This window comes from Neoarius graeffei, chromosome 26, assembly GCF_027579695.1.
Source record: "Neoarius graeffei isolate fNeoGra1 chromosome 26, fNeoGra1.pri, whole genome shotgun sequence".
Lineage (NCBI taxonomy): Eukaryota > Metazoa > Chordata > Actinopteri > Siluriformes > Ariidae > Neoarius > Neoarius graeffei.
Window position 1 is genome coordinate 52,266,258 of NC_083594.1, and position 24,170 is coordinate 52,290,427.

Consider the following 24,170-nt stretch of genomic DNA (forward strand, 5'->3'; position numbering starts at 1 on the left):
CACACACACACACTAACCTGAGCTCAGGGTCAAACCCTGGAGGTGTGAGGTACCTGCTGCACCACAGTACAGTTTGGTCCCTTTGTGTCTGAGAGCATGAAGGTGTCGTCCTCGGTTTGGGACAGACCCAGAGTCTGGGGCGCAGTGAATGCACTTCTGCTCATGTCCTCAGTGCGGCGCTGTGCTCCTCCTGTTCATTTCACCCTCACTCAGAGGGCTGGTCTTGCACAAAAGGGGACGCATCTTAAAGAGAGTGCGCTTTGCAGGAGGGGACATGATTATTGTTGTCTCAGCTCTGAATCCAGAGACAGGGTTCGAGCGTGGAACCGGAAGAAGCGGGTTCGAATGAACAGGTGCACTGAGGAGCTCCACTCATTCTGATCGCGTTCACTGGAGAATGTTTGCGTGTGCGCAGATGTGCACTCGGATCTTGACTTGTGGGCTTTATGTGCACTGCGCGCGCACGATGAAGAAGAGGATGAAGAGCGCTGCTCCGCTCGCGCTGTGATCTGAACACCGGCTTGTGCGTGCGTGCGCGCGCGCCAGGACGTTCTCGGAGACTCGAACCAGCATGACGCGCTTCCGGCAGCGGCTCCGGGCTGCGATGCTTCTCCTGGGATTTCTGCACGGCGTGACAGGTGAGGAGCTCTGCTCTCTACACTTCTTTACCTGCTACCTTATCACGTCCACTTTGTAGAGCTGGAGATGATCTGCTCTGATGCATAATGTTTTGGCACCCCTCTACCCAGTTGATGAGTGAAAAATGGGACAGGATAAAACACCTTCTGAGCATAGCAGGAACAGTGCACACACTTTGCACGGATGAGCTTGATTTATTTTTAGTCAGGGTGGTGGTGGATCTTAAACCTATTCTGGATGCAACACTGGGTATGAGGCAGGGAGGAACACACCCCTAGATAAGACGCCTGTTCATCTCAAATCAACATCTCATCTCATCCTGTTCTACAGGGTCGCAGGCAAGCTGGAGCCTATCCCAGCTGACTACGGGCGAAAGGCGGGGTACACCCTGGACAAGTCGCCAGGTCATCACAGGGCTGACACATAGACACAGACAACCATTCACACTCACATTCACACCTACGCTCAATTTAGAGTCACCAGTTAACCTAACCTGCATGTCTTTGGACTGTGGGGGAAACCGGAGCACCCGGAGGAAACCCATAGGGAGAACATGCAAACTCCACACACAAAGGCCCTCGTCGGCCACGGGGCTCGAACCCGGACCTTCTTGCTGTGAGGTGACAGCGCTAACCACTACACCACCGTGCCGCCCCTCAAGTCAACATGCACACACTTATTCGCATCTAGGAGCAATTTAGAGGCACCAGGTAAGAGGAAACCAGAGAACCTGGAGGAAACCCACATAGTTATGGTGAAGAGAGAGAGAGAGAGAGAGAGGGAACTCCTTACAGACAGTAAGGGCCCAAATTCTCACAAGTCCCTATGGAATCATCCGAAATTTTTATAATTACACAATACTACTTATTTACTAATAGATATCCAGTGAATACAATGATGCATAACGGCTTCCAGCAGATACATGGTGCAGAATTTTTGGTACATATTAAATACTGTACATAGATTATGACTTTGACATAAACATAAAGCTGATCAACCAAAGCTCCAAGCTGAAATCCCTTCTCAGCTGGCGACCTTTGCGAGTCCTCGACATGTCGTTGTGTCGCTTGCATTAATGATCACTGGAGTGAATTCAACACGAGTGCAAATCCAGCCTCGAGGTCATATGTGCTGAATCAATGCAAAGTCCGAAAATGCTGAATTACCTGGTTCTTTACATGGTTGAAGTAACTATTCCAGTGAAGAAAAGCACCCGTAGATCATTGAACTTTGTCGCGTGTCGGCCATATGCACGTACAAGGCAGATAAAAGCACGATCAGACTACATCCTCGTATTGGTTCTTCCTGTGCCTCACATTCCAGAAAGTAGCTGATCGTTTCTTGACACAATCCCAACCGACAGCTTCCTCTGGCTGCCAAATGGAGCTCTGCGATACTGCAGGCCCTGACCATGTTGAATTACAGAAATGGGTTCCATTTGCAGCCAAAGCTGGGAAACCTTTATTTAATGTTTTATCACAGCATTAATCATTCAAATGTGTGTGTGTGTGTTGGATTGTTTCTTTCCTTCCCTTTAATCCAGCCTCCAGATGTGTGGGCCACGCCTGCAGCCCTCCTCTGGGCAACTTGGCCAGTGGCAGGACTCTTCACACACAGTCATCCTGCTGCTCCAACAGCTCGCTGATGACGGACGATCCTTTTCTCCACCCGGACACGTGGTGGGAGTCGGGGGCCACAGCAGCTGGCGAGGACGAGGTCCGTCTGGACTTGGAAGACCGGTTCTACCTGACCCATGTGATTATGGTGTTCCGCTCGCCGCGTCCTGCTGCCATGAGCCTGGAGCGCTCGCAGGACTTTGGTCGCACCTGGGATGCACTGAAGGTGTTTGCTGAGAACTGCAGCTCTGCCTTTGGGCTCCCTGACGATGTTAGCCAGCAGGAGGCGCTCTGCACGTCCAGATACTCCAGCGCTGTGCCATGTTCTGGGGGAGAGGCAAGTTCTTTGAGTTATTAGTCTTGTTGCAGTGATCACTGCTGCTGGAGGTCTCGCTTTGCTTCAGAATCAACTTACCATACAGGGACTGACAGGAACAGAGGCCATGCCTACTGAACAAATTCAGTTCTAAAGACAATTCATATGATTTCAAAATGATAGATATTCAAGAGAATTAGTCAGACTTCTTCACACTGATGTTTGAATTCCTTGATCTGAATTTGTGAATCTTTTCAACTCTGTGCATTTATATGATTATAAATAAAGTAAGCTTTATTCTGTCCAAACATGATATCTGTTCCTTGATTTCCCCCCTCAGGTGATTTTCCGATCCATGGCTCAGGGCAGAGAGATGGACAACCCCTATAGTCCTGAAGCCCTGTCCGTACTGACCCTCACGAACCTGCGAATCCGCCTCCTGAAACCCCATCACTGTCCTGCTCCCCCTCTCACCTCCTCTAGGGGGCAGCGCAGTGTTCCACAACAAGTGCCCAGCCTCCGATTCTTACACAAAGTTCCCAGAAAGTCATCTTGTAACTCCACACGCTCTGATTCTGCTCCTTATGCCATCTTCTCGCTCCTGGTCCGAGGGACGTGCCTGTGTCATGGACATGCAGAGCAATGCCTTCCTCCTGGAGGACAAGTCAGCCTGCAAAGCAGCAGTGTGGTAAGCTGGAGTGAGAAAACGAAAATTAAAGTGCCATTCCACCATTGGATGTATTCTTTGGCATAAAATACAATATATTTTATGACAACATGACTAGACAGATAAATCTTTTAGCTTCAAAATGATATATCAAACATAATTTTTTGACAACGACAAGTATATTAATTTTGCGACCAAAGTCACCTACCCTTTTAATTTCCGCGCGGTAGTGAAATGTGATGTCATCGGCAGGTTCCCCTTCTTGTGTACCACGTGTCGGTCTATTTTTAGACCAGGAAACCCCCAAAGTGAGAGAGTCATTTCTCCTCATATGGGGGCCAAAAAAATCGCGAAAAATTGAGTTAATCTTTCAGCTAGATTTATTGGTATTAGCTAGATTTATTGGTATTATTTTTATCGTGTTCTATCCGCCATTGCTGATAATATGTGCCACGTCACACGTCACGTGGTACACAAGAAGGGGAACCTGCCGATGACATCACGCGTGGAAAGTAAAAGGGTAGGTGACTTTGGTCGCAAAATTAATATACTTGTCGTTGTCAAAAAATTATGTTTGATATATCATTTTGAAGCTAAAAGATTTCTCTATCTAGTGATACCATTTATATATGTTGTCAAAATATATTGTATTTTATGCCAAAGAATACATCCAATGGTAGAATGGCACTTTAAGACTAGAACTAAAACTAGCAGTGATAAAATAGTTCTGTGAACTGAAGAAAAATAAACCCACCCCCCGAAAACTGAATGAAAAATAACAACGAACAATGCAACACGAACTAAAAGGAAATAGAATTGAAGGGAAAATCAGCTTCCTCGAGAATTCATGATCAGAAAGATGTCCAATAAAACACACGATAGTCTGACCTGTCATAATGTCCAGTTTTATTAAGTTGAGAAAACACAGAGTTCCTTCATATTGGAGATAAACAGATGAAATACCGCTCGCTGACTCTCCTGTTTGTTTCCTGTCGTGAAGCATTATTTTGGTGAAGACACTTATTTCCATCGATATAGTCAAGAAGAAAAAAATGCTTGAACTGGAACAGGCTGTTCTGATTGCTATTTGTTCTTGAAATTGGTACATGCGGTCCTGAGTGCTACTTGTTTTGGCACAAGTAATCATATCCTTGAGATTGACCTTCGCTCGCACATTCTGCTCTCTGCTTAATGAAGGTGATGTTGACCTTCATTGTGATGTCTTTCTTCTTTCATAAGACTATGATCCTGACGGGTGATGTAATGGTACATCATGTCTCTCTTCTTTCATACAACTGTGGCGTCTAAACCAGTGATGTAACGCTTCACCCATTTGTTATAAATAGATAACTTAGCTTCATCAATTAAATCATCATCATCCAATCACATAGCTACAACACACTCTCGAATGTGATATACTGTATACTCATGTTTGTCCTGCAGTAAATTGAGAAACATCCCTGAGCAGCTGTGTCTGAGCCAGTGACTGTTTGCTCCCAGATATCCGTGAGGCAGAATCTCTTTTGTGGCAGAGCTCCACATTCCTACATCATACACTACGTTCACACTGCAAGGCTTAATGCTCAATTCCGATTTTTTTGTGAAATCCGATTTTTTTGTGAGGTCGTTCACATTAACAAATATATGCGACTTGTATGTGATCCTCAGTATGAACGAAAAGCGACCTAAAAGTGTTCCGCATGCGCTTTGCAGGATACGACGACGTCACACGCAGTGAGCATGGCCAGTGTTTACGGAAGTAACCTAAAGTTTCCTGTGTATGACAGTAGCCAGCATGGAGTACCTGGCGATGATGCAGTTGTTGTTGCGACGGAGCCAGAACATGCACAATAGCCTGATGTTAAGGAGGAGGTTGAGAAGGAAGAGGGAAAGGGTTTTGGCTCAGGCGTTCTGCGGGGTAGTGACTGCAACCTCCGTTCAAAGGAACATCAAAGCCATGTTGTTGTGACTTTTTTTGAGAGACCCGCTGCCTACTTCAGCGTAGAATAGTGACGTTTGTGGCTTGTTGATGACGTGTAAGTCGGATGAATGCGACCTGGCGGTTCAGACTGAAGTCGCATATGAAAAGATCGAATAGGAATCGGAATTAGGACCACATATCCAAACGGCCTGGGTCGGATTTGAAAAAATCGGATCTGTGTCGTTCATATTGTCAATAAAAGATCAGATACAGGTCACATATGGGCGAAAAAATCGGATTTGAGTCACTTCAGCCTGCAGTGTGAACGTAGTGATACTTTGTCTATTCGACATCTTTCGCTACAGACAGATCAAAACCTAACACCATTATGGCGTCTGATTGTGTCAGAAGGAAGCAACTTGTGTCACATCTAGTTATTTAATAGTTATTCCAAGAAATCGAGTCGTACATGAGCTGAGAGCCAGCGAGGCGCTTAGCACCGGGTTGGCCATAAGCCATCTACGACAAGATTGAGTAGAATAACTTTTTTTTTTATTCTATCCACATTCAGTGGATTTTGAGAAACAGAGCATTTTTTTGCAAACTCGATAAATAAAAACTTGATACAAAACGTCAGACAAAAACATTTCCTCTTAGAATGTAAACAAACTGGCGAAATGATGGGATCAATTTGTGAAATATGTGGTAATAATAATTCTTGAAAAATAAAAAAAATATGTTTTTACTAGGGTTGGCGAAAACTAAAAAAAATCTTGACCGACCACCGAGCCTCATTAGCCGGTTAAAGGATATGGGACATGGATTTTTTTCTGGGCATAATTATGTATAAAGGACATAAGAAATGCCATCTAAATCACTGCAGGGCGTCAAAAATGTGAAAATCATCACATTATTCAAGTTTTTTTATACATCAGCATAAAACAAGGATTCGTTAATGAGCTAGGTGGTCACGTGACCCGTGACGTAACAAAAACTTTCCAAGGAGCCAGCGCTTGGGAATCTAATGTAAACAGGTTACCGAAATGGACACCATCGACAGTGACATTCCCGATGTTTCACAGAGATGTGAAGTTAGACCCTATCAATTCGAACCGATAGCTGGAAATTCACATGAACATGGATCTTGTCTTTACTCTGACGGGTCAGATGATTCTGAGAGTGAGGGTTCATTCAGTCCCCATGAAACTGAAAGCGGTCGGCTCGATAACACTTCCTGGTAAGTTAAAAACAATTCTGCTCAAAGGCTAATGATCTGTTGAAAGAAGTATTATTTTTGTATCATACATTGAAAGTTCATCATAGATCTAGCTAAAGTCCGTTGCGAGCTAGGTTTTTTTTGCTGATATTTTTCGAGATTGATTGAGATACAATGCTTCCAGAGTCCGAGATGAAAACATTCAAAATGGCGAAACGAGTCAGAATTATGATAATCAATAATTGATACACCCAAAATTATAATACTAATCCTTAGCTTGGCTTTCAGTCGCTTAGCGAATGCACCTCGGCATTTTTCCGCAGGAGGCCCATGGTAAAACCACACTTCCAGGAGGGGCTGCCGTCTGCCTCCCAAGCCGGCCGAGAGCGCTCCTCATCGGGCACGGCCAGGCGGGCGAATGCCCTGGTTCGTCCGCCCTGTCTAAAAAATAATGGTACAACTCCGAGTGAAGGTAAATTTGGCTTGGCAATTAATTTCGTTCAGTACCTGAGTATTAAAGTTGAAAGAATCCTCTGTGAAATGGTCCAAACACAGTTTGTGGGAAACAGTAGGTACAAAGTTTTTTCTACGGCAGTAGTGAGCCCACACTTTCCTCAGCTTCGGGTCCTTGGGGAATGCAAAAAAACTTACTCCAGGGCATTTCCCATTGGAATTATTGCAACCATAAGCAGCACAATACACCATGATGTCCAATGTACTTTAAAGACTATAAAAACAATTTTCTTGTCATCCACTTCTCCATTCATCTACCCGCTTGTGCTGTGCCCGAAAGTTTTTGTGACGTATGATCACGTGACAGCGGCTCTTCCGGTTGTAGAAAATGCATATCGGAAGTCGAGCAGAAATGCCATATAATCATCACGAATATAATGATTTTGCTGAATTTAATAGATGATTTTGTATTTGTTGATGCAATTAATTCATATTTTTAATGGAAAGAAACTGATATAGCGTGCATTTATGTTTCATGTCCCATATCCTTTAAAGTCGGTTAACCTATGAGTTTAAAATTCTAGAATTGGAATTATTAGAATCTATTCTAAATCTAACCGCGAGCATCCGCACATTCAGTCCTAGTCGCTGCCCTCCACTCACATTACCTTTTCTACAGCGCGAAACATTTAGTCAAACGCCGCACTGATGTCGAGGGGTTTGTACTGGAGCGGACGACAAATGGCTCCAGCTTAGAGACAGTTTCAGTTGGCCATGATGGCGTTGAAAATAAAGTCAAGTGCTAGAAGAAGTGCATAACATTCAGTGATGGGAATAACGGCGTTAAAATAAAGGCTGTTATAACGCCGGGTAATCTAATTAATTAGCTACAATCGTTATAACGCCGTTACCAATATCAACACGCCATTACTGCATGGTATTGAAGTTGCTCTGAAGCCGTCACCGACTTGGCTCACAGACGTAAAAACTGTGTTTGTCACTCCCCCTCCAGACACCATTGTCATTTCATTCTCTCCCCTTCCCTCCAAAAGTCGGCATCTGCGCCTTTAGTTTGTGTGGAGAGATATGATCTGCAATAACATGCATTGTTGGCTACAGACCGAAACATACTTTCAGAATGCACTGGCCAAGGCAGGACTAAACTCCATGTGCATTCTAATAATAATTAAAAAAAAAAACAGAATAGTAATTTGTAAGCTAAAAAGTCTAGCCTGATACTTTATTTTTCACAAATACAGTCAACTTCTGTCAAGGGTCACACAAAAAACAGTTGTTCTTTGAAATACATAGGCTAACAAGTTAACAGGTTTAAACAAGTTGAAATAGAAAACACTGTGGTCTACAAAATACCCCACTCCGAAAATCACTAATTTTTATTCATAAACACAAGCATGTCTCCAACACTGAGACTTTTCTTTCGCCGAGTGGCAGCTGTCTTCAACTGGGGCGGGAGGGCGGGACATGACTGAATGGGTGTTTCTGATTTGTCAGCTGTCGTCCTTACACCGCATAGCATACCCCAAGCGTTTACAACACAGAATTCCAGGTTCTCCGCTCCAAAATCAGCAGCTTCAAAACGATTGATTTTTTTTTTTTAACCGACAACCAAAAAAATTTAACCGGTTGACGTTGATTCGGTCAACCATCGGTCAAACGGTCATCGGTTAACATCCCTAGTTTTTACCATCAAATACTTTTTTTCCATATTTTGTTGCTTTTTCCCTAGTTTTGGGAGTTTTCTTCTTCTTCCTTAGGGTTTTTTTTTGGCAGTTGACAAACCAACTTAAAGGTGCATTACCGCCACCAACTGGGCTGGAGTGTGGAACAGGCGATATTGGGGAGACGGGACTACATCCTTTTAGCTGTTTCTGTTTCTTTTAATACTTGATCACAATTTTTGGGGTTTTGTTTTCGAGTAGAGTTTTTATTTCATCCTCGGTTGGTTCAGCAACATGCTCCTCCATTTTGTTTTTCTCTACTCACAGTATATGAGCTGATAGCCGAGTAGTAGAGTAGCCAATCAGAGCGCGCGATTGCTCATATCCAGTGAATGTGGGTAGAATAATATGGGATATCTATGGCTGTGCAATACCTGAAAAACTACAGCTAAGACTAAAATTTAATAAAAACTAAACTAAAAGTGGTCAATTCCTCAAAATAAAAATGAGAATAAAAATACTTATGCACTTGTAAAACTAAACTGAAATTTAAAAAATACTGAATAAAAACTAATGAAAATTTCAAAACTATAATAACTGATGCATGTGTGTGTGTGAAGCAGGTGCAAGGCAGGTGTGTTTGCACCCACCACACAGCTGGCGTTCACTGTGAGAAATGTGCTCCTCTCTACAACGATCATCCCTGGAGAGCAGCCAACGGCAGCAGTGGAGAACCGAACCCCTGTCGGAGTATGTGCACTACCTGGGTACCGCCTTGAATGCTTGAAAAGATACGAGAAGCCAGTTTTCGAATCTGATTGGTCAGAACATGTTGATTCATTTTCTTTAACAGCAGCTCTGACAGTTGTGACGGCTGTAATTTGAATCACGGTTTGCTATTATTAATATTCATGTGCTCATTCTAACACATCTAACATCGTAACAAATTACACAGGGACCGGTCTGGTCATCTAAACCTAATAATAAACCATTTATAAAAAATGCATTGTTATTTAACAAAGAAAAACAGATATTTGAATTGAAGTTGAAGTTTTCTGTGAGATTTCTGGACGGAGTCTCCAGTGTCGGTGCTTTGTAACGGTATGTTTTCCACCACCGGAAAGTCTTCAGTCGTCCTTAATTTTTTCTTTGTTTCCTCTTTCTATCTAGAGTGTGAATGTCACGGCCATGCGCAGAGCTGTCACTTCTCCCAGCGAGTGTGGAGCGCCACAGGTGGCACCAGCGGAGGTGTTTGTGATGACTGCCAGCACGACACAGCGGGCCGGAGGTGCCAACGCTGCCGCCCAGGATACCGACGCCACCCGGCTCGACCCTTCGACTCGCCTCAAGCCTGTACACGTGAGTGAGAGAATCAGGAACTCTTTCTCATGTGCAGGGTTCACAGGAATTACAAAGTTTACCGCACGCTTGCCACTTGCTACAACACGCAAAATACGATGCAAACACATTCAGTATCATCTTACGTGCAACAACATGCATCTGACCTTTATTAAACAAAGAGAGCTTTTTAATAAAGGGCAATTAAATGCTGAAGAGTGTAATAATATAAAATTGTAATTGGATAGGATTAAGTTGATGGCACATCATACCATCATACATACTTTCGTATTTCAGATAAATACTGAGGGGTAAGTGGAGAGGAGACTCGTAGCCTTGGGCTTCAGCAAGACAGACATGAGAAAACATGCTGTTCTTGATTTGATATCAGTTTCTTATATTGAAAATGGCAAAACACACATTTATAACGTATCAGATTATTATGTGTATTTCCAGATTTTTCTTTTTCTTTAATGCTTGGAATTGAATTGTCTTGTTCTTGGAGGAGATACTTTTGGGGTTTTTTTTAAATGCATTTCTACCAAGAAGAAACGTTATCTGGACAATTTCATGCTCCAAATGAGAATAAATGTTGAAGAAGAGGCTTAATTAACACATTTGTTTCAATCACAGAATAAGAAATATCAGATCTATTCGTCTGGATTCATTCATTTCATTGACATATTGGAAGGTTGAGATGATTACTTGTCAGATTGTAATTGAATTTAAATCTAAAAATGCTCAATTTCTTTTTTTCTTTTTCTTTTTAAAAACGATTATACGATTAATTAGATTTAGATTTAACCTTAGTATCACAACCCTGCTCTGTGTAAACTACTCCTGTGTCTCAGTTCAGTTCATCTGGAATTCGAATAAAAATACGTTCATGTAAATTGAAGTATTTGAGCCAGGGATGTGATTTTTGGGATGGAATTAAGGCTTGTGAGAAATGAGATCTTTAAAAGGATGATCAAATGTCCCTGCTTCAGAAATCACAAAATATCATCAGAGAAATGTTTCATCTGTGTGGAAGTTCAGTGTTGGGAATTCAGAAGTTTCATTTTTTTTCTCCATGCTCTCATGGAAGGCGGTCACATTCCTCTGCTCTCCTCTCCCTTTTTTCCCTGCTTGTGCTTCTTTGTCTCGTCTGTCTATACTTTTGAGAGACTCTCTCCGCACTGCTCTCTAAACTAAAAAATCATGGAATTGATAAACTGGTCTCCTAACGAAATTGACACAGTTTTCTCAACAAGAAGCCTGGGTTCGGGGGAACCCGCCTGTCCTGCCGGAACGTTTTTCTGTGGAGGACATTGAAGACATCTCCCTATTCGGAACCATGATTACAGGACTTTTGCTGATCGGATTAGGCATTGCCCTGGTTTATCGAGGAAATCAGACAATGGTGACAGCTGTTTAAAGCCCCATAAAGCTGCCCGACATGCTTGAAGCGGTGGGCAGAGCTGTCGGCACTCAGACTGTGGCTATTCAGAACTTGAACCGCAACATGAATGACATCATGGAGAAGCTTTCGGCTTTGCAAAAGAAATGGATTGATTAGGAGACCAGAATGGACAGAATGGACAGACAGAGTGGTCGTGTAAAAGAATGTGTCTACTCGCCCCAAGACCAAACAATCCCAATCTTATCTGCTTTCGGCTCCCTCAGACAGCACTGGCCTCGGCCAAGGCCGTTGCTGGGACAACATCTCCCCCTGAAGGTCACTGCTGTGAGACACTCTCGTATTCCTTCCCCGACTTCCCGCGGTCGCCGCTTTTACCCCCAGTGTGACAAGCGGGTGCGTGACCAGCGCCATCATGGCTGCAGGAGCGAACGGCTGCTTGCTTGCGCTGGGTTACCTCTACGTCCTCCCCTCCCCCCCTCAAGTCCCGAGTTTTCATGTTGTAAAGTGTACTTGTGTTATTTTGTGCTTATGTGCCGAGGTGTTTTTTTTTAATGTTCCCACACTGTACTCCTCATAGGAGCATAGTGTGAGGGTTGCTTTTTTTTTCTCCTCCCCTCTCCTCATGTTACTCTGTATTTTTTTCTTTTCATCCCTGTCTTCCTGTCCTGTCTACTCCCCCTCTGTCAATTGTGTGTATGTAAGGACAGGTTGATGGTCAATTTCGCTGGTACTTGTGACTAGTGATAATAAAGGGTTCGTTCGTTCATTCATTCATTCATTTATTTGTTTCATCGCCCTCTGCTGGTCAAACTTTGGCATTACACTGCCATGACTTTGGGGGGGGACCACACCAAAAAAGGGTTTGAACAGATGAAAATACTCATCTCATCTCATTATCTCTAGCCGCTTTATCCTTCTACAGGGTCGCAGGCAAGCTGGAGCCTATCCCAGCTGACTACGGGCGAAAGGCGGGGTACACCCTGGACAAGTCGCCAGGTCATCGCAGGGCTGATGAAAATACTTCATTTCAAATTAAATGTACAGTTTTCCTGTTTCCCAAAAATGTGGTCAGTGATTCAGAACATACTGTATTTGGTGTGTGAAGTGTCTTTAGTTTTGCCCTGGAGCTACAAAGCTAATAGGCCATTTGCAGGAATTGGTCACGTGTCAATTTTCCCCATAGCAACAAGCCCGTGGTGGGCAAGCTAACTTGACATTCCTTGATAACCATAAGAGTTTGACTGGCGATGTGAAGTAATCCATTTCTATAATAGCTGGTTTTTACCTTTTCTACTGTCTTTTTTTTTTTTTTTACCCGAATTTTCGTGTGTACTTGGAAAAAGTTTGTGTTTTTACAGCGGTGCTTGAAAGTTTGTGAACCCTTTAGAGTTTTCTATATTTCTGCATAAATATGACCCAAAACATCAACATATTTTCACACAAGTCCTAAAAGTAGATAAAGAGAACCCAGTTAAACAAATGAGACAAAAATATTATCCTTGGTCATTTATTTATTGAGGAAAATGATCCAATATTACATATCTGTGAGTGGCAAAAGTATGTGAACCTTTGCTTTCAGTATCTGGTGTGACCCCCTTGTGCAGCAATAACTGCAACTAAACGTTTGTGGTAACTGTTGATCAGTCCTGCACACTGGTTTGGAGTAATTTTAGCCCATTCCTCCGTACAGAACAGCTTCAACTCTGGGATGGTGGTGGGTTTCCTCACATGAACTGCTCGCTTCAGGCCCTTCCACAACATTTCGATTGGATTAAGGTCAGGACTTTGACTTGGCCATTCCAGAACATTAACTTTATTCTTCTTTAACCATTCTTTGGTAGAATGACTTGTGTGCTTAGGGTCGTTGTCTTGCTGCATGACTCACCTTCTCTTGAGATTCAGTTCATGGACAGATGTCCTGACATTTTCCTTTAGAATTCGCTGGAATAATTCAGAATTCATTGTTCTATCAATGATCGCAAGCTGTCCTGGCCCAGATGCAGCAAAACAGGCCCAAACCATGATACTACCACCACCACCATGTTTCACAGATGGGATAAGGTTCTTATGCTGGAATGCAGTGTTTTCCTTTCTCCAAACATAACGCTTCTCATTTAAACCAAAAAGTTCTATTTAGTCTCATCTGTCCACAAAACATTTTTCCAATAGCCTTCTGGCATGTCCACGTGATCTTTAGCAAACTACAGATGAGCAGCAATGTTCTTTTTGGAGAGCAGTGGCTTTCTCCTTGCAACCCTGCCATGCACACCATTGTTGTTCAGTGTTCTCCTGATGCTGGATTCATGAACATTAACATTAGCCAATGTGAGAGAGGCCTTCAGTTGCTTAGAAGTTGCCCTGGGATCCTTTGTGACCTCGCCTTGCTCTTGGAGTGATCTTTGTTGGTCGACCACTCCTGGGGGGGGGTAACGATGGTCTTGAATTTCCTCCATTTCTACACAATTTGTCTGACTGTGGATTGGTGGAGTCCAAACTCCTTTAGAGATGGTTTATTTGTAACCTTTTCCAGCCTGATGAGCATCAACAAGGCTTTTTCTGAGGTCCTCAGAAATCTCCTTTGTTTGTGCCATGATACACTTCCACAAACATGTGTTGTGAAGATCAGACTTTGATAGATCCCTGTTCTTTAAATAAAACAGGGTGCCCACTCACACCTGATTTTCAATCAGTGAGATGACAAACACCTGACTCTAATTTCACCTTCAAATTAACTGCTAATCCTAGAGGTTCGCATACTTTTGCCACTCACAGATATGTAATATTGGATCATTTTCCTCAATAAATAAATGATCAAGTATAATATTTTTGTCTCATTTGTTTAACTGGGTTCTCTTTATCTACTTTTAGGACTTGTGTGAAAATCTGATGATGTTTTAGGTCATATTTAAGCAGAAATATAGAAAATTCTAAAGGGTTCACAAACTTTCAAGCACCACTGTAACTTCTGTCGTAAGTTAAAGTGAATCATTAGCCGTAAAAGAGAGTTTTTTGGACTCAAGTTGGTCTCTGGCGAAAGAAATTCACGTGCGAAATGGTGCATATATCTGTATTTATATATCTGTATTTATTTTCAAGAATCTTCACACATTAAGCAAATAATAAAGGTAGAAAAGGAGAAATTATAAGTTTTAAACATACCTGAGAAATCCGCCATTTCGCACATGAATTTCTTTCAGCGGCGACCAACTTGAGTCCAAAAAACTCTCTTTTATGGCCAATATTTCGCTTTAACTTATGACAGAAGTTAAAACCACAAACTTTTTCCAAGTACACGCGAATAAAATTTTATAAATATTGATGACATTATGGAAAGGAATAACAGTCTTGCACCAGATAAAATGGCAACGAGTTTCAAGATGTTTATACATTGGAAATATAAAATATTCAGCACATTATCTGTGTGGTCCATGCAGTAAAGCCTGAGCTTGAAGAGAAAATGAGTGGACACACCTCAGATTGTATTGAAATTTGTGCTAAAATTTATCACACAGAATATCCAAAATGCGAAATATGTTCCATCTTTTTGTACTTACTCTTACCCCAGGCTGCTGGTGCGACCCAGTCGGCTCGGTGACAGTCGGGAGCAACAGCGAGGCAGCCTGGTGTCACCCCAGGAGCGGGCAGTGCCCCTGTAAGCCTGGTGTCGGAGGGACGAGCTGTAGTCACTGTTTGCCTGGACACTGGGGCTTTGGACTCGAGGGCTGCAGACCCTGCGCATGTCCTCTGACCTGTGACCCCGTTACAGGTAACTGCTTTGAAAGGTGAGATCTTGAGCTGATCTTCTGCAACTCATCATTTCTCACTTTTTTTTTTTTTTTTTTTGATACAGCTGGTCTACTTTTCACAAGATTCCTTTTCTGACTCATATTCCTCAGTGATTAATGTCTCATCTCATCTCATTATCTGTAGCCGCTTTATCCTGTTCTACAGGGTCGCAGGCAAGCTGGAGCCTATCCCAGCTGACTACGGGCGAAAGGCGGGGTTCACCCTGGACAAGTTGCCAGGTCATCACAGGGCTGACACATAGACACAGACAACCATTCACACTCACATTCACACCTACGCTCAATTTAGAGTCACCAGTTAACCTAACCTGCATGTCTTTGGACTGTGGGGGAAACCGGAGCACCCGGAGGAAACCCACGCGGACACGGGGAGAACATGCAAACTCCACACAGAAAGGCCCTCGCCGGCCACGGGGCTCGAACCCGGACCTTCTTGCTGTGAGGCGACAGCGCTAACCACTACACCACCGTGCCGCCCAGTGATTAATGTATAAATATCATTTTAGAAAGGGAGGGCTTGGGTGACCAGAAGTGTGTGGCGTCTTTTGTTTTTTAAGATCAACCAGAAGAAATAAAGATACTCCGGTTTAGGACGTGGTAGAAGTTGTGGCACCCGAGTTTCTGTGGTTCTCTTAACAGGATTTACTGATTACATCCAGATTAAGAAAGAAATGAAATTCAGATTATCATGGAGCACAACGATCGGCAATACAGTTCTAATCCCAAATCATAAAATTTATTTTTTTTATTTTATTTAACCTTTCTTTAACCAGGAAATGGTCCCATTGAGTTACAATAACTCTTCTTCCAGGGAGTCCTGGCCAAGATAGGCGGCTAAAAAGTTACATTACAATAAAACACATAAAACAAACCACAGCTACACCACATCTAAACAGACAAAAACAAATCAATGCTAACAGCCTATGTATACACAGACTACTAAAAAAGCACACGGCAAACAAATAATGATATTAAAAACAATTACAATGCTCAGTTAATGTTGCTTTTAAAAGGTCTTTAAAAGAATTAATGGGTGGAAGAATTTCAAGATTTAAAGTAGCTTGAAGTTCATTCCAAAGCTTTGGTGCATATGAAGAAAAGGCAGTTTTACCAAGTTCTGATCTTGTTTGTGGAGCATGTAAAAGTATTTTTCCTGATGACCTTGTCCGGTAAACACTATTATGAAAAGAAAGCAAATTAAAAATGTACAGGGGTAGTTTACCCATTAGGGCTTTAGCAATAAAAGTCAGTGCATGGATTCTCCTTCGGAGAGAGAGAGAAGACCATTGTACAGTTTCATAAAGAGTGCAGTGGTGAGTCCCGGCTGATACACCAGTGATGAAACGCAGGGCTGAATGGTACAACACATCCAGTTTTTTAAGTAAAAACAAACTGGAGTGCATATATAATGTGTCCCCATAATCAAGCACTGACAAGAACGTGCTTAGAACTAACCTTCTCCTTGCATGATAAGAAAAGCACTTCCTCATTCTAAAGAAAAAATTCAACTTTGGTCTCAATTTCTTGCAGAGGCTCTCAATAAGTACACCAAAAGACATCTTATCATCCAACCAAATCCCTAAATACTTGTATGATGATACTCTTTCTATTTCAGTGCCATCTAATGTTGACACACCAATATTAGCTGGAGAGCGTGATCGTGTAAAAGACATTTTTGTTTTTTTAGCATTCAGTACCAACCTTAACTCAATAAGAAATGTTTGTACATGATTAAAAGCAGACTGCAGTTGTGCAAATGCATCATTCACTGATGAAGCTGTGGTATACAAAATGGTGTCATCTGCATAAAGATGCACCTTTGCTTGCTTCAAGTTCTTACCTAAATCATTTATATAAATAGAAAATAAAATTGGGCCCAAAACAGACCCTTGTGGGACACCCATAAAGACTTCTAATGATGATGAAGTATAGTTATCAATAACAATACATTGTGTTCTACCACTGAGATAATTTGAAAACCACCTTAATACAGTACCACTAAAACCTATGCTTTTTAATCGCTTCAGAAGGTGGTCATGGTTCACCGTATCAAACACTTTAGAAAGGTCAATAAATATTGCAGCACAAGACTCCTTATTATCCAAGGCATTTAAAATATCATTTGTGACTACGGTTACGGCTGTGACTGTACCATGGCCTTGTCGGAAGCCAGACTGCATAGGATTTAAAATGGAGTTTTCAGTTAAAAAATGTTTAAGCTGCTCATTTATAAAAGCTTCAAACAGTTTAGCCAGCACAGACAATCTGGAGATTGGGCGATAGTTGTCCAATACAAAAGGATCTCCACTTTTTAAAAGTGGGAGGACAAATGCAGACTTCCATGATTTAGGTATAGAACCACTGAGTAAACTAAGATTAAAAATGGAGGCAATAGGGCCAGCAATCAACTTAGCAGCAGTCTTAAGAAAGTAAGGCTCGATCTGGTCAGGGCCAGCAGACTTTTTACAGTCCAATCCAAGCAAAGCCCTCTGAACTTCACAGGCAGATATAGAGCTGAAATTAAAACTATTTAAACTTAAGTTTGGATCTGGGACAGTCATTATACTATTAATAAAATTGGTTGGAAGAGTCGACTGAATAGCAATTCCAGCACTAATAAAATGCATGTTAAAAGTGTCTACCATGTTTTGTTTATCCCTAATTTCTCCCTGGCTAGTCACTAAATATTCAGGAATAGTAGGAGGTGGCACATTACCCGAGGATGATTTAATTGCTTTCCAGAATTTCTTAGGGTCATTGAAATTTTCCTCTATTAAATTAAGATAATACTCATTTTTTATACTCTTTATTAGTCTTGTGCATTTATTTCTTAATACCCTGTAGTTTAACCAGCAAGCATCACTATTATATCTTTTTGCTTTTACCCATGCCTCATTACGCTCTCTAATGGCGGTCGCAATACAGTCATTAAACCAGGGATTGTCCCTGCCCCTTACTCTATATCTTCTAAATGGGGCGTGTTTATCAATTATAGCTACAAAAGTTTTCTTAAAATAATCCCAGGCTATTTCAACATCATCCATAAAACAAACTGAATTTAAATCACTATGGAAAATGTCATGCAAAAATGCTTGTTCATTAAAACACTTAAGATTTCGTTTAAAAACAAACCGTGGCTTGGTCTTAACCATTTTACAATTCCTGACGCAAGCAACCATACAATGATCACTGACATCGTTACAAAAAACACCAACCGCAGAGTATTTGTGTGGAGCATTGGTCAGGATGACGTCAAGTAAAGTAGATTTGTCCATACGTTTTAAATTAAGGCGAGTAGGTGATTGTATTAGTTGGGTCAAATTCAGCGCATCACATATGTCTCTCAACACAGAAGACGACGACAGCCAGTCCCAGTTTAAATCCCCCAGAACGATATACTCGTTAGAGAGCTTGTTCAAAAAGTCAGACAGAAGCGCAGTTGCTCCAGCTACTGCCGATGGTGGGCGATAGCATCCTACTACCGTCAAGGGAATGCCATTAGGGAGATTTACTTTGATGGCACACAGTTCAAAACACTTCGGCTTAGTTATTGCCTCAACGACACAGCAGTCCAAGGAGGATTTTACATATAAAGCTACTCCCCCTCCTTTATTCGCACGATCCATCCTGAATAAGGTATACCCATCGATGTAAATCATATTGCTCGTAATAGAAGATTTAAGCCAAGTCTCAGACAAGACGATTATGTCACTATCAGTCATTTTAGCCCAGAGACGAATGGCATCGATTTTATTTATCAGGCTGCGCACATTAACATGAATAAAACGCAAACCACTGCTGTTTTTCAAATCATCGGGGCTCGAAAGTTCAGGCAGTTGCGGGCCTGGATTATACACGCAGCAACACTGAGAATGTCAAAATCTTTCGCATTTAAAATTAAAAAAAAAAAAAACTTCTGCTGGTTTGGCCCATTTTCTTCCCCACTCCATGTTCTGTTTTGTCATGTATTTATTTTTATTTATTATGCATTAGTAAAATGTATCTTATGCCATGTCCTATGTCTCTTTCCAGCAAAACCAGTGGAGAGTTTTACAACATTCCCCTCGGAGGTAAAATTCCTGATCTCGCTCACTTCCATCCCCATGAGGAGAACAAGTCGTGGTCCAACGAGCTCACTCTCTCTGCGCTGTACTACACAGGTAAGCGAACAAACGCACACTGGACAGACTGAAACATGCTCGTTTTTTTTTTCTCCCTTGTAGTTTAATGTTAGGGAGAGCACTGAAAGCCAATCACATTATAAATGAGTATAAATTAGTGTGTGTGTGTGTGTGTGTGTGATGATACTTTCCAGGGAAATGCACCTGCAAAGAAAGAAAGGTGAAGAGTGTATCGGATTTGTGCAGGATGAAACATTCATATGGTAAGATCAGACAAATTCACACGTATTCCCAAAACATACAGTATAGTGTGTATGTATACACACTCACTGGCCACTTTATAAGGAACATCCGTTTAAAAAAAATTAAATAAATAAAATAAATAAATAACCTGCTGGGGTGGCACGGTGGTGTAGTGGTTAGCGCTGTCGCCTCACAGCAAGAAGGTCCTGGGTTCGAGCCCCAGGGCCGGCGAGGGCCTTTCTGTGTGGAGTTTGCATGTTCTCCCCGTGTCCGCGTGGGTTTCCTCCGGGTGCTCCGGTTTCCCCCACAGTCCAAAGACCTGCAGGTTAGGTTAACTGGTGACTCTAAATTGAGCGTAGGTGTGAATGTGAGTGTGAATGGTTGTCTGTGTCTATGTGTCAGCCCTGTGATGACCTGGCGACTTCTCCAGGGTGTACCCCGCCTTTCGCCCGTAGTCAGCTGGGATAGGCTCCAGCTTGCCTGCGACCCTGTAGAAGGATAAAGCGGCTAGAGATAATGAGATGAGATGAGAAATAACCTGCTGTTTGGTGCAGTTCTCTAATCAGCCAATCTCTTGACAGCAGCGCAATGCATCAGATCATGCAGATACAAATCAAGAGCTTCGGTTCATGTTCACAGTGTTCAAATATCAGAATGGGAAAAATAGTGTCTCAAAGTGTGACTTTCTTTCACTGTGGCATGGGTGTTGATTTGAGCTGGATGGACTGGTTTGAGTGTTTCAGAAACTGCTGATCTCCTGGGGTTTTCACACACAACAGTCTCTAGAGTTTACACAGAACGGTGCAGAAAACAAAAAATATTTTTGAGTGAGCGACGGTTCTGTGGGTGGAAACAAACGCCTTGTTGATAAAAGAGCTCAGAGGAAAATGGACAGATTGGTTCGAGCTTTTTTGCCAGGAAGGATATAGCCTGGGTGCAATTTGCTGGGGGGGATGGGGGGGGATCATCCCCCCCTCTGGTTTTTATCTCTGCTGAAAAAAAATCCTCAGGGACAACCCCGTCAATAAAACAAACAAACCAAAAAAAAAGTTGACATGACAGGCATGTTGTGACACAGTTTTCTATCGTCTACATTGCACTCACTTTCAAAATGACCCGAAGTGGCAGCTTTGATGTTCACGAACGTCCCCAGCAAATAGATACATTGTAGATAATATCAATATCTTTGCGTTCTATGCAGGGATGCAAACAGCGCGCCTTTTGGCGGATGCCGCCTTTTTCACGGCTGATTTTTTTTTTTTTTTTAGGGGGGACGTTGGAGTGTCTGATTATAATTGCAAAGTAAATTCTGTATTAAAATTACTAAATAAGCAAATCCGTTACAGTCCATGAAACAGGAAGTATAAGGATGAGAAAAAAACAGTTTAAATCGGAAAGCTGCGCACAATGTGAACTGCGCCATCAGAGCAAACTGTTCATTTAGTATTCATGTATTTTAGTGATTTTCGAGTCACTGTCCATTTAATCCGGAGGGAGAGAAACATCACAGCAACGCGACAAGCAATGCGAACTTTGTTGTGTGAGTGTTCGTGTATTTAGTCAGAGAGATAGGAAGATGAATTTACTATCTCTGGTTTAGTGTTCGTTTTCATTTAGTGTTATTCATTTGACATCATCGGATGTTATTGAGCTGTTAGCCTATTGTTACCTTAATTTTGTGACGTTTCATGATTAAAAAAAACACATCCCCCCTTCTGGTTTTTTGACAAATCGCACCCTGGATATAGCAACTCTTTACAACCGTGGTGAGCAGGAAGGCATCTCAGCATCCAACAGCAGAACACCACGTTGGGTTCCACTCCTGCTATTTCTCAGGAAACTTTGTGCCCTGTGCTTAATTATTGCTGCATATACGAAATAATACCTGATTTATTTTTAATATGCCTGTGCAGCTCACATTTGTGTCATTGTGTTTTGAATACGGCGTAAATACTAAAGCTTGGGCTCGTCTCTCCCGTGCAGTGATCAAAGCCAGCGTGCTGTCAGCTCACGATAAAGGCACGCATGCGGTGGTGCAGGTGAAGGTGAGGAAAGTGCTGCGCTCAGGTGTCGTGCTGCTTTCTCAGGGCACACACAGCCTGTACCCGCTGTCCTGGACCAGCCGCGGCTGCACCTGCCCCGTCCTCAACCCAGGTACGGTACCAAAACGGGAAAAATAGTTCTGGTTCCTTTACGTTTTCTCTAATATTTGACAGAATGGCATATACAGTTTTATGTTCATGTAAAAATGATACAAAATGTTTTGCGTCAACATTTACCATCTTAATGAGGAAAAAATATATCTATCATATGGAACGAATTTATTTATAAGGCTATTTATGTATAAGGAGATGTAGTAAGGAATTATGGGATTTGTGTTTTTGCAGGGTATAGAGATGAATAAGAAAGCTAGGAAAGGGTTCGAGAGTAAAGTGAGGAGTCTGCAGTGGAAGCCTTGGAGAGCAGGGATATTTCGAAAGTATATTGTCGTCAAGTTTGTGGAATTATTTCCAGAGAATCAAGTTTGACGTAAACAGTCGAGTTTTCTGTTCGTCAGTTCAGGAACATGTTGAAATTTTTATTCTTGGAAATCTCTCTCATACACTAAAGATGCAATGGAAAGAGTTGATAAACACTGGGGTGCTTTTCCACTTGTGTCCAGGAGCAGAGTACCTTCTGGCGGGTTCAGAGGAGGCAGAATCGGGCCGTTTGTTGGTCACCATGCAGAGTCTGGTGGCGCCGTGGACAAATACACTCGGCTTTCTCGTCTCCGAGGCGCTGCGGCGGGGCTGCTTGTGATTAAAAACTTGAAGAGCACAGATACATATGTACACTGACACTGAAAACGAATACATGTCAAACTCCCAAACGCAGCTGGTTTCTTCAACCATGAGATGTTAACAGAACTACGGAGAAACGCAACTGGACCTACAGTATCTCCTTCACTGAACAAGGTCAGAGGACGTGGAGTCATTCTGCACCTTGATACAAAGTTCATCCTGGCTGTTTTTATTGTTTCCACAAAGTACTGCATTAGTTCTCAGACCAGTTATAGGAAGCCTCGAAAAGACAAAGACCTGTCAACTTGTCGCATTGAAATAACTGCCCGTTATGTTCTTGTATATAATATTCGATTTTTTTAACCAGTTGTTTGAGTTTCGTTGGTCAATGTTAATCTATTTTTTGTAAACTTTTAATAAAAAAATAAGTATGAAACTCCTGCGTCACAGGGGATGGAATATCACATCAAGTCCAACGTTACACCTTATCATATCCGGTTGTGGTCAGAAGTTAACGTTCGAGGATACTTCAAAAAGTTCTCGGCCTCACCCAGAAAACATCACAGGAGAAAGATTGTTCTTGCATTATTTTTCAACACAGTCTCCTTTAACTTCAATGCACTCGGGCCACCGATGTTCAAGCTTCACTATCCCTTCGTGGAAGGTGGTCACATCCTGAGCCTCCAGATCCTCCTGCAGCATGGATGACTTCATCGTCACTCTGAAAACGGCGACCACACGAGTGGGATTTCAGTTTGACGGAGGTCAGACGGTGCCAGGTCGGGTGAGGAAGGTGCACGGGGCAACAGTTCAAAGCCACGTTTGGCTGCTTCTGCCTCTGCCACCTGTGCTGTGTGGACGGGCGCATTGTCCTGGAGCAACAGTACGCCAGCTCGAAGCTTTCCTCTTTGATTGGTTGCTTCTTTCATTTGGAGTTTTTCTGGACAGTGATACAAGGCTTTATCGTGTACAGTTACCTCCCAAAATAGGAGTTACGCCCCCTTGTTTCTGAGTGAGGCCGAGAACTTTTTGAAGTACCCTCATATACTCATCATGGACATGAATCTCATGGCAATATTGGCCTTTCAGTGATTTCTTTGAACTGTTTTTTTTTTTCTGTGGTAGAATGACTACATAACATCTTTTAATAAAAAAAGAAAAGGGAAAAAAACTCAACCAAGAATTTCATGGTCAGGGCTTAATTTATTTTGGGTTTTATGAAACCAACACAGGCGGCATGGTGGTGCATGGTTTGCACTGCCGCCTCACAGTAAGAAGGTTCTGGGTTCAAACCTTGCAGCCGACTGCGGGCTTTCTGTGTGGAGCTTGCATGTTCTCCCTGTGCCTGCATAGGTTTCCTCCTGCAGTCCAAAGACACGGGTAAGGTCAACAGGCTACTCTAAATTGTCCACGAGTGTGAATGGTTGTTCGTCTCTGTATTTGCCATGAAATAGAGTGACACGCTGATCAGAGTGGACACTGACTTTCTCACCCAAAGTCAGATGGGATTGGAGCCAGTTACCCCCATGACCCAGGTGTATCAGTCGTATCGATAATGGATGAATGAAATCAACACATGATCAAAAATATACATACACCCTCTTCGATTATTAATTCAGTGGTGCTGAGAGTTCCAAAACGTCTTCACTTGAAAAGGCCAAGGCCTCTTAACTTCCTGTTAATGATCATGATTGATGACAGCTGGGAGCTTCTCTATGCACAACAAAGGGTTTGTTTGACAAGTACAAGTTCTTGAGAGGTGCAACACTTTGGCAAGGTCAGGAAGACAACCCAAACTGTCTCCCTCAGCCGAGAGGAAAGTGGTTCGGAGGATCAGGAACCACCAAGGCACAGGCCTGCCATGAACTGGAAGCTGCTGGAACACCAGTATCACTGTCTAAAGTCAAGCAAGCCTTACATCACTGTGGACTGGGAGGCTGCTGTCCAAGAAAGAAGGCCAACACCTTCAAACT

The 24,170-nt window shown here is 42.5% G+C and overlaps 1 protein-coding gene across 3 annotated transcripts; it reads left to right on the forward strand.

Moving 5' to 3' along the window:
- The first annotated feature begins 317 nt into the window (after positions 1–317).
- On the forward strand, positions 318–22,756 carry si:dkey-202e22.2 (netrin-4). Of its 3 annotated transcripts, none has more exons than XM_060910643.1 (10): positions 318–638; positions 2,183–2,592; positions 2,912–3,259; positions 9,128–9,257; positions 9,678–9,866; positions 14,813–15,029; positions 19,086–19,213; positions 19,369–19,437; positions 21,401–21,571; positions 22,080–22,756. In XM_060910643.1, the coding sequence occupies exons 1-10, from the start codon at positions 572–574 to the stop codon at positions 22,214–22,216; spliced, it is 1,866 nt and encodes a 621-aa protein (XP_060766626.1). In that variant the 5' UTR covers positions 318–571; the 3' UTR covers positions 22,217–22,756. The 3 variants fall into 3 exon arrangements, with proteins under 3 accessions (XP_060766626.1, XP_060766629.1, XP_060766627.1); XM_060910646.1 differs by having other exon boundaries at positions 22,086–22,756; XM_060910644.1 differs by having other exon boundaries at positions 9,131–9,257.
- The last annotated feature ends 1,414 nt before the right edge of the window (positions 22,757–24,170 follow it).

Excerpts from the sequence above, each read along its gene's own strand:
- si:dkey-202e22.2 (XM_060910643.1), top strand. The coding sequence starts at position 572 with ATGACGCGCTTCCGGCAGCGGCTCCGGGCTGCGATGCTTCTCCTGGGA. Across the intron at positions 2,593-2,911 it reads TGCCATGTTCTGGGGGAGAG|GTGATTTTCCGATCCATGGC; the intron begins GCAAGTTCTTTG and ends TTCCCCCCTCAG. Across the intron at positions 19,438-21,400 it reads CAGGATGAAACATTCATATG|TGATCAAAGCCAGCGTGCTG; the intron begins GTAAGATCAGAC and ends TCTCCCGTGCAG.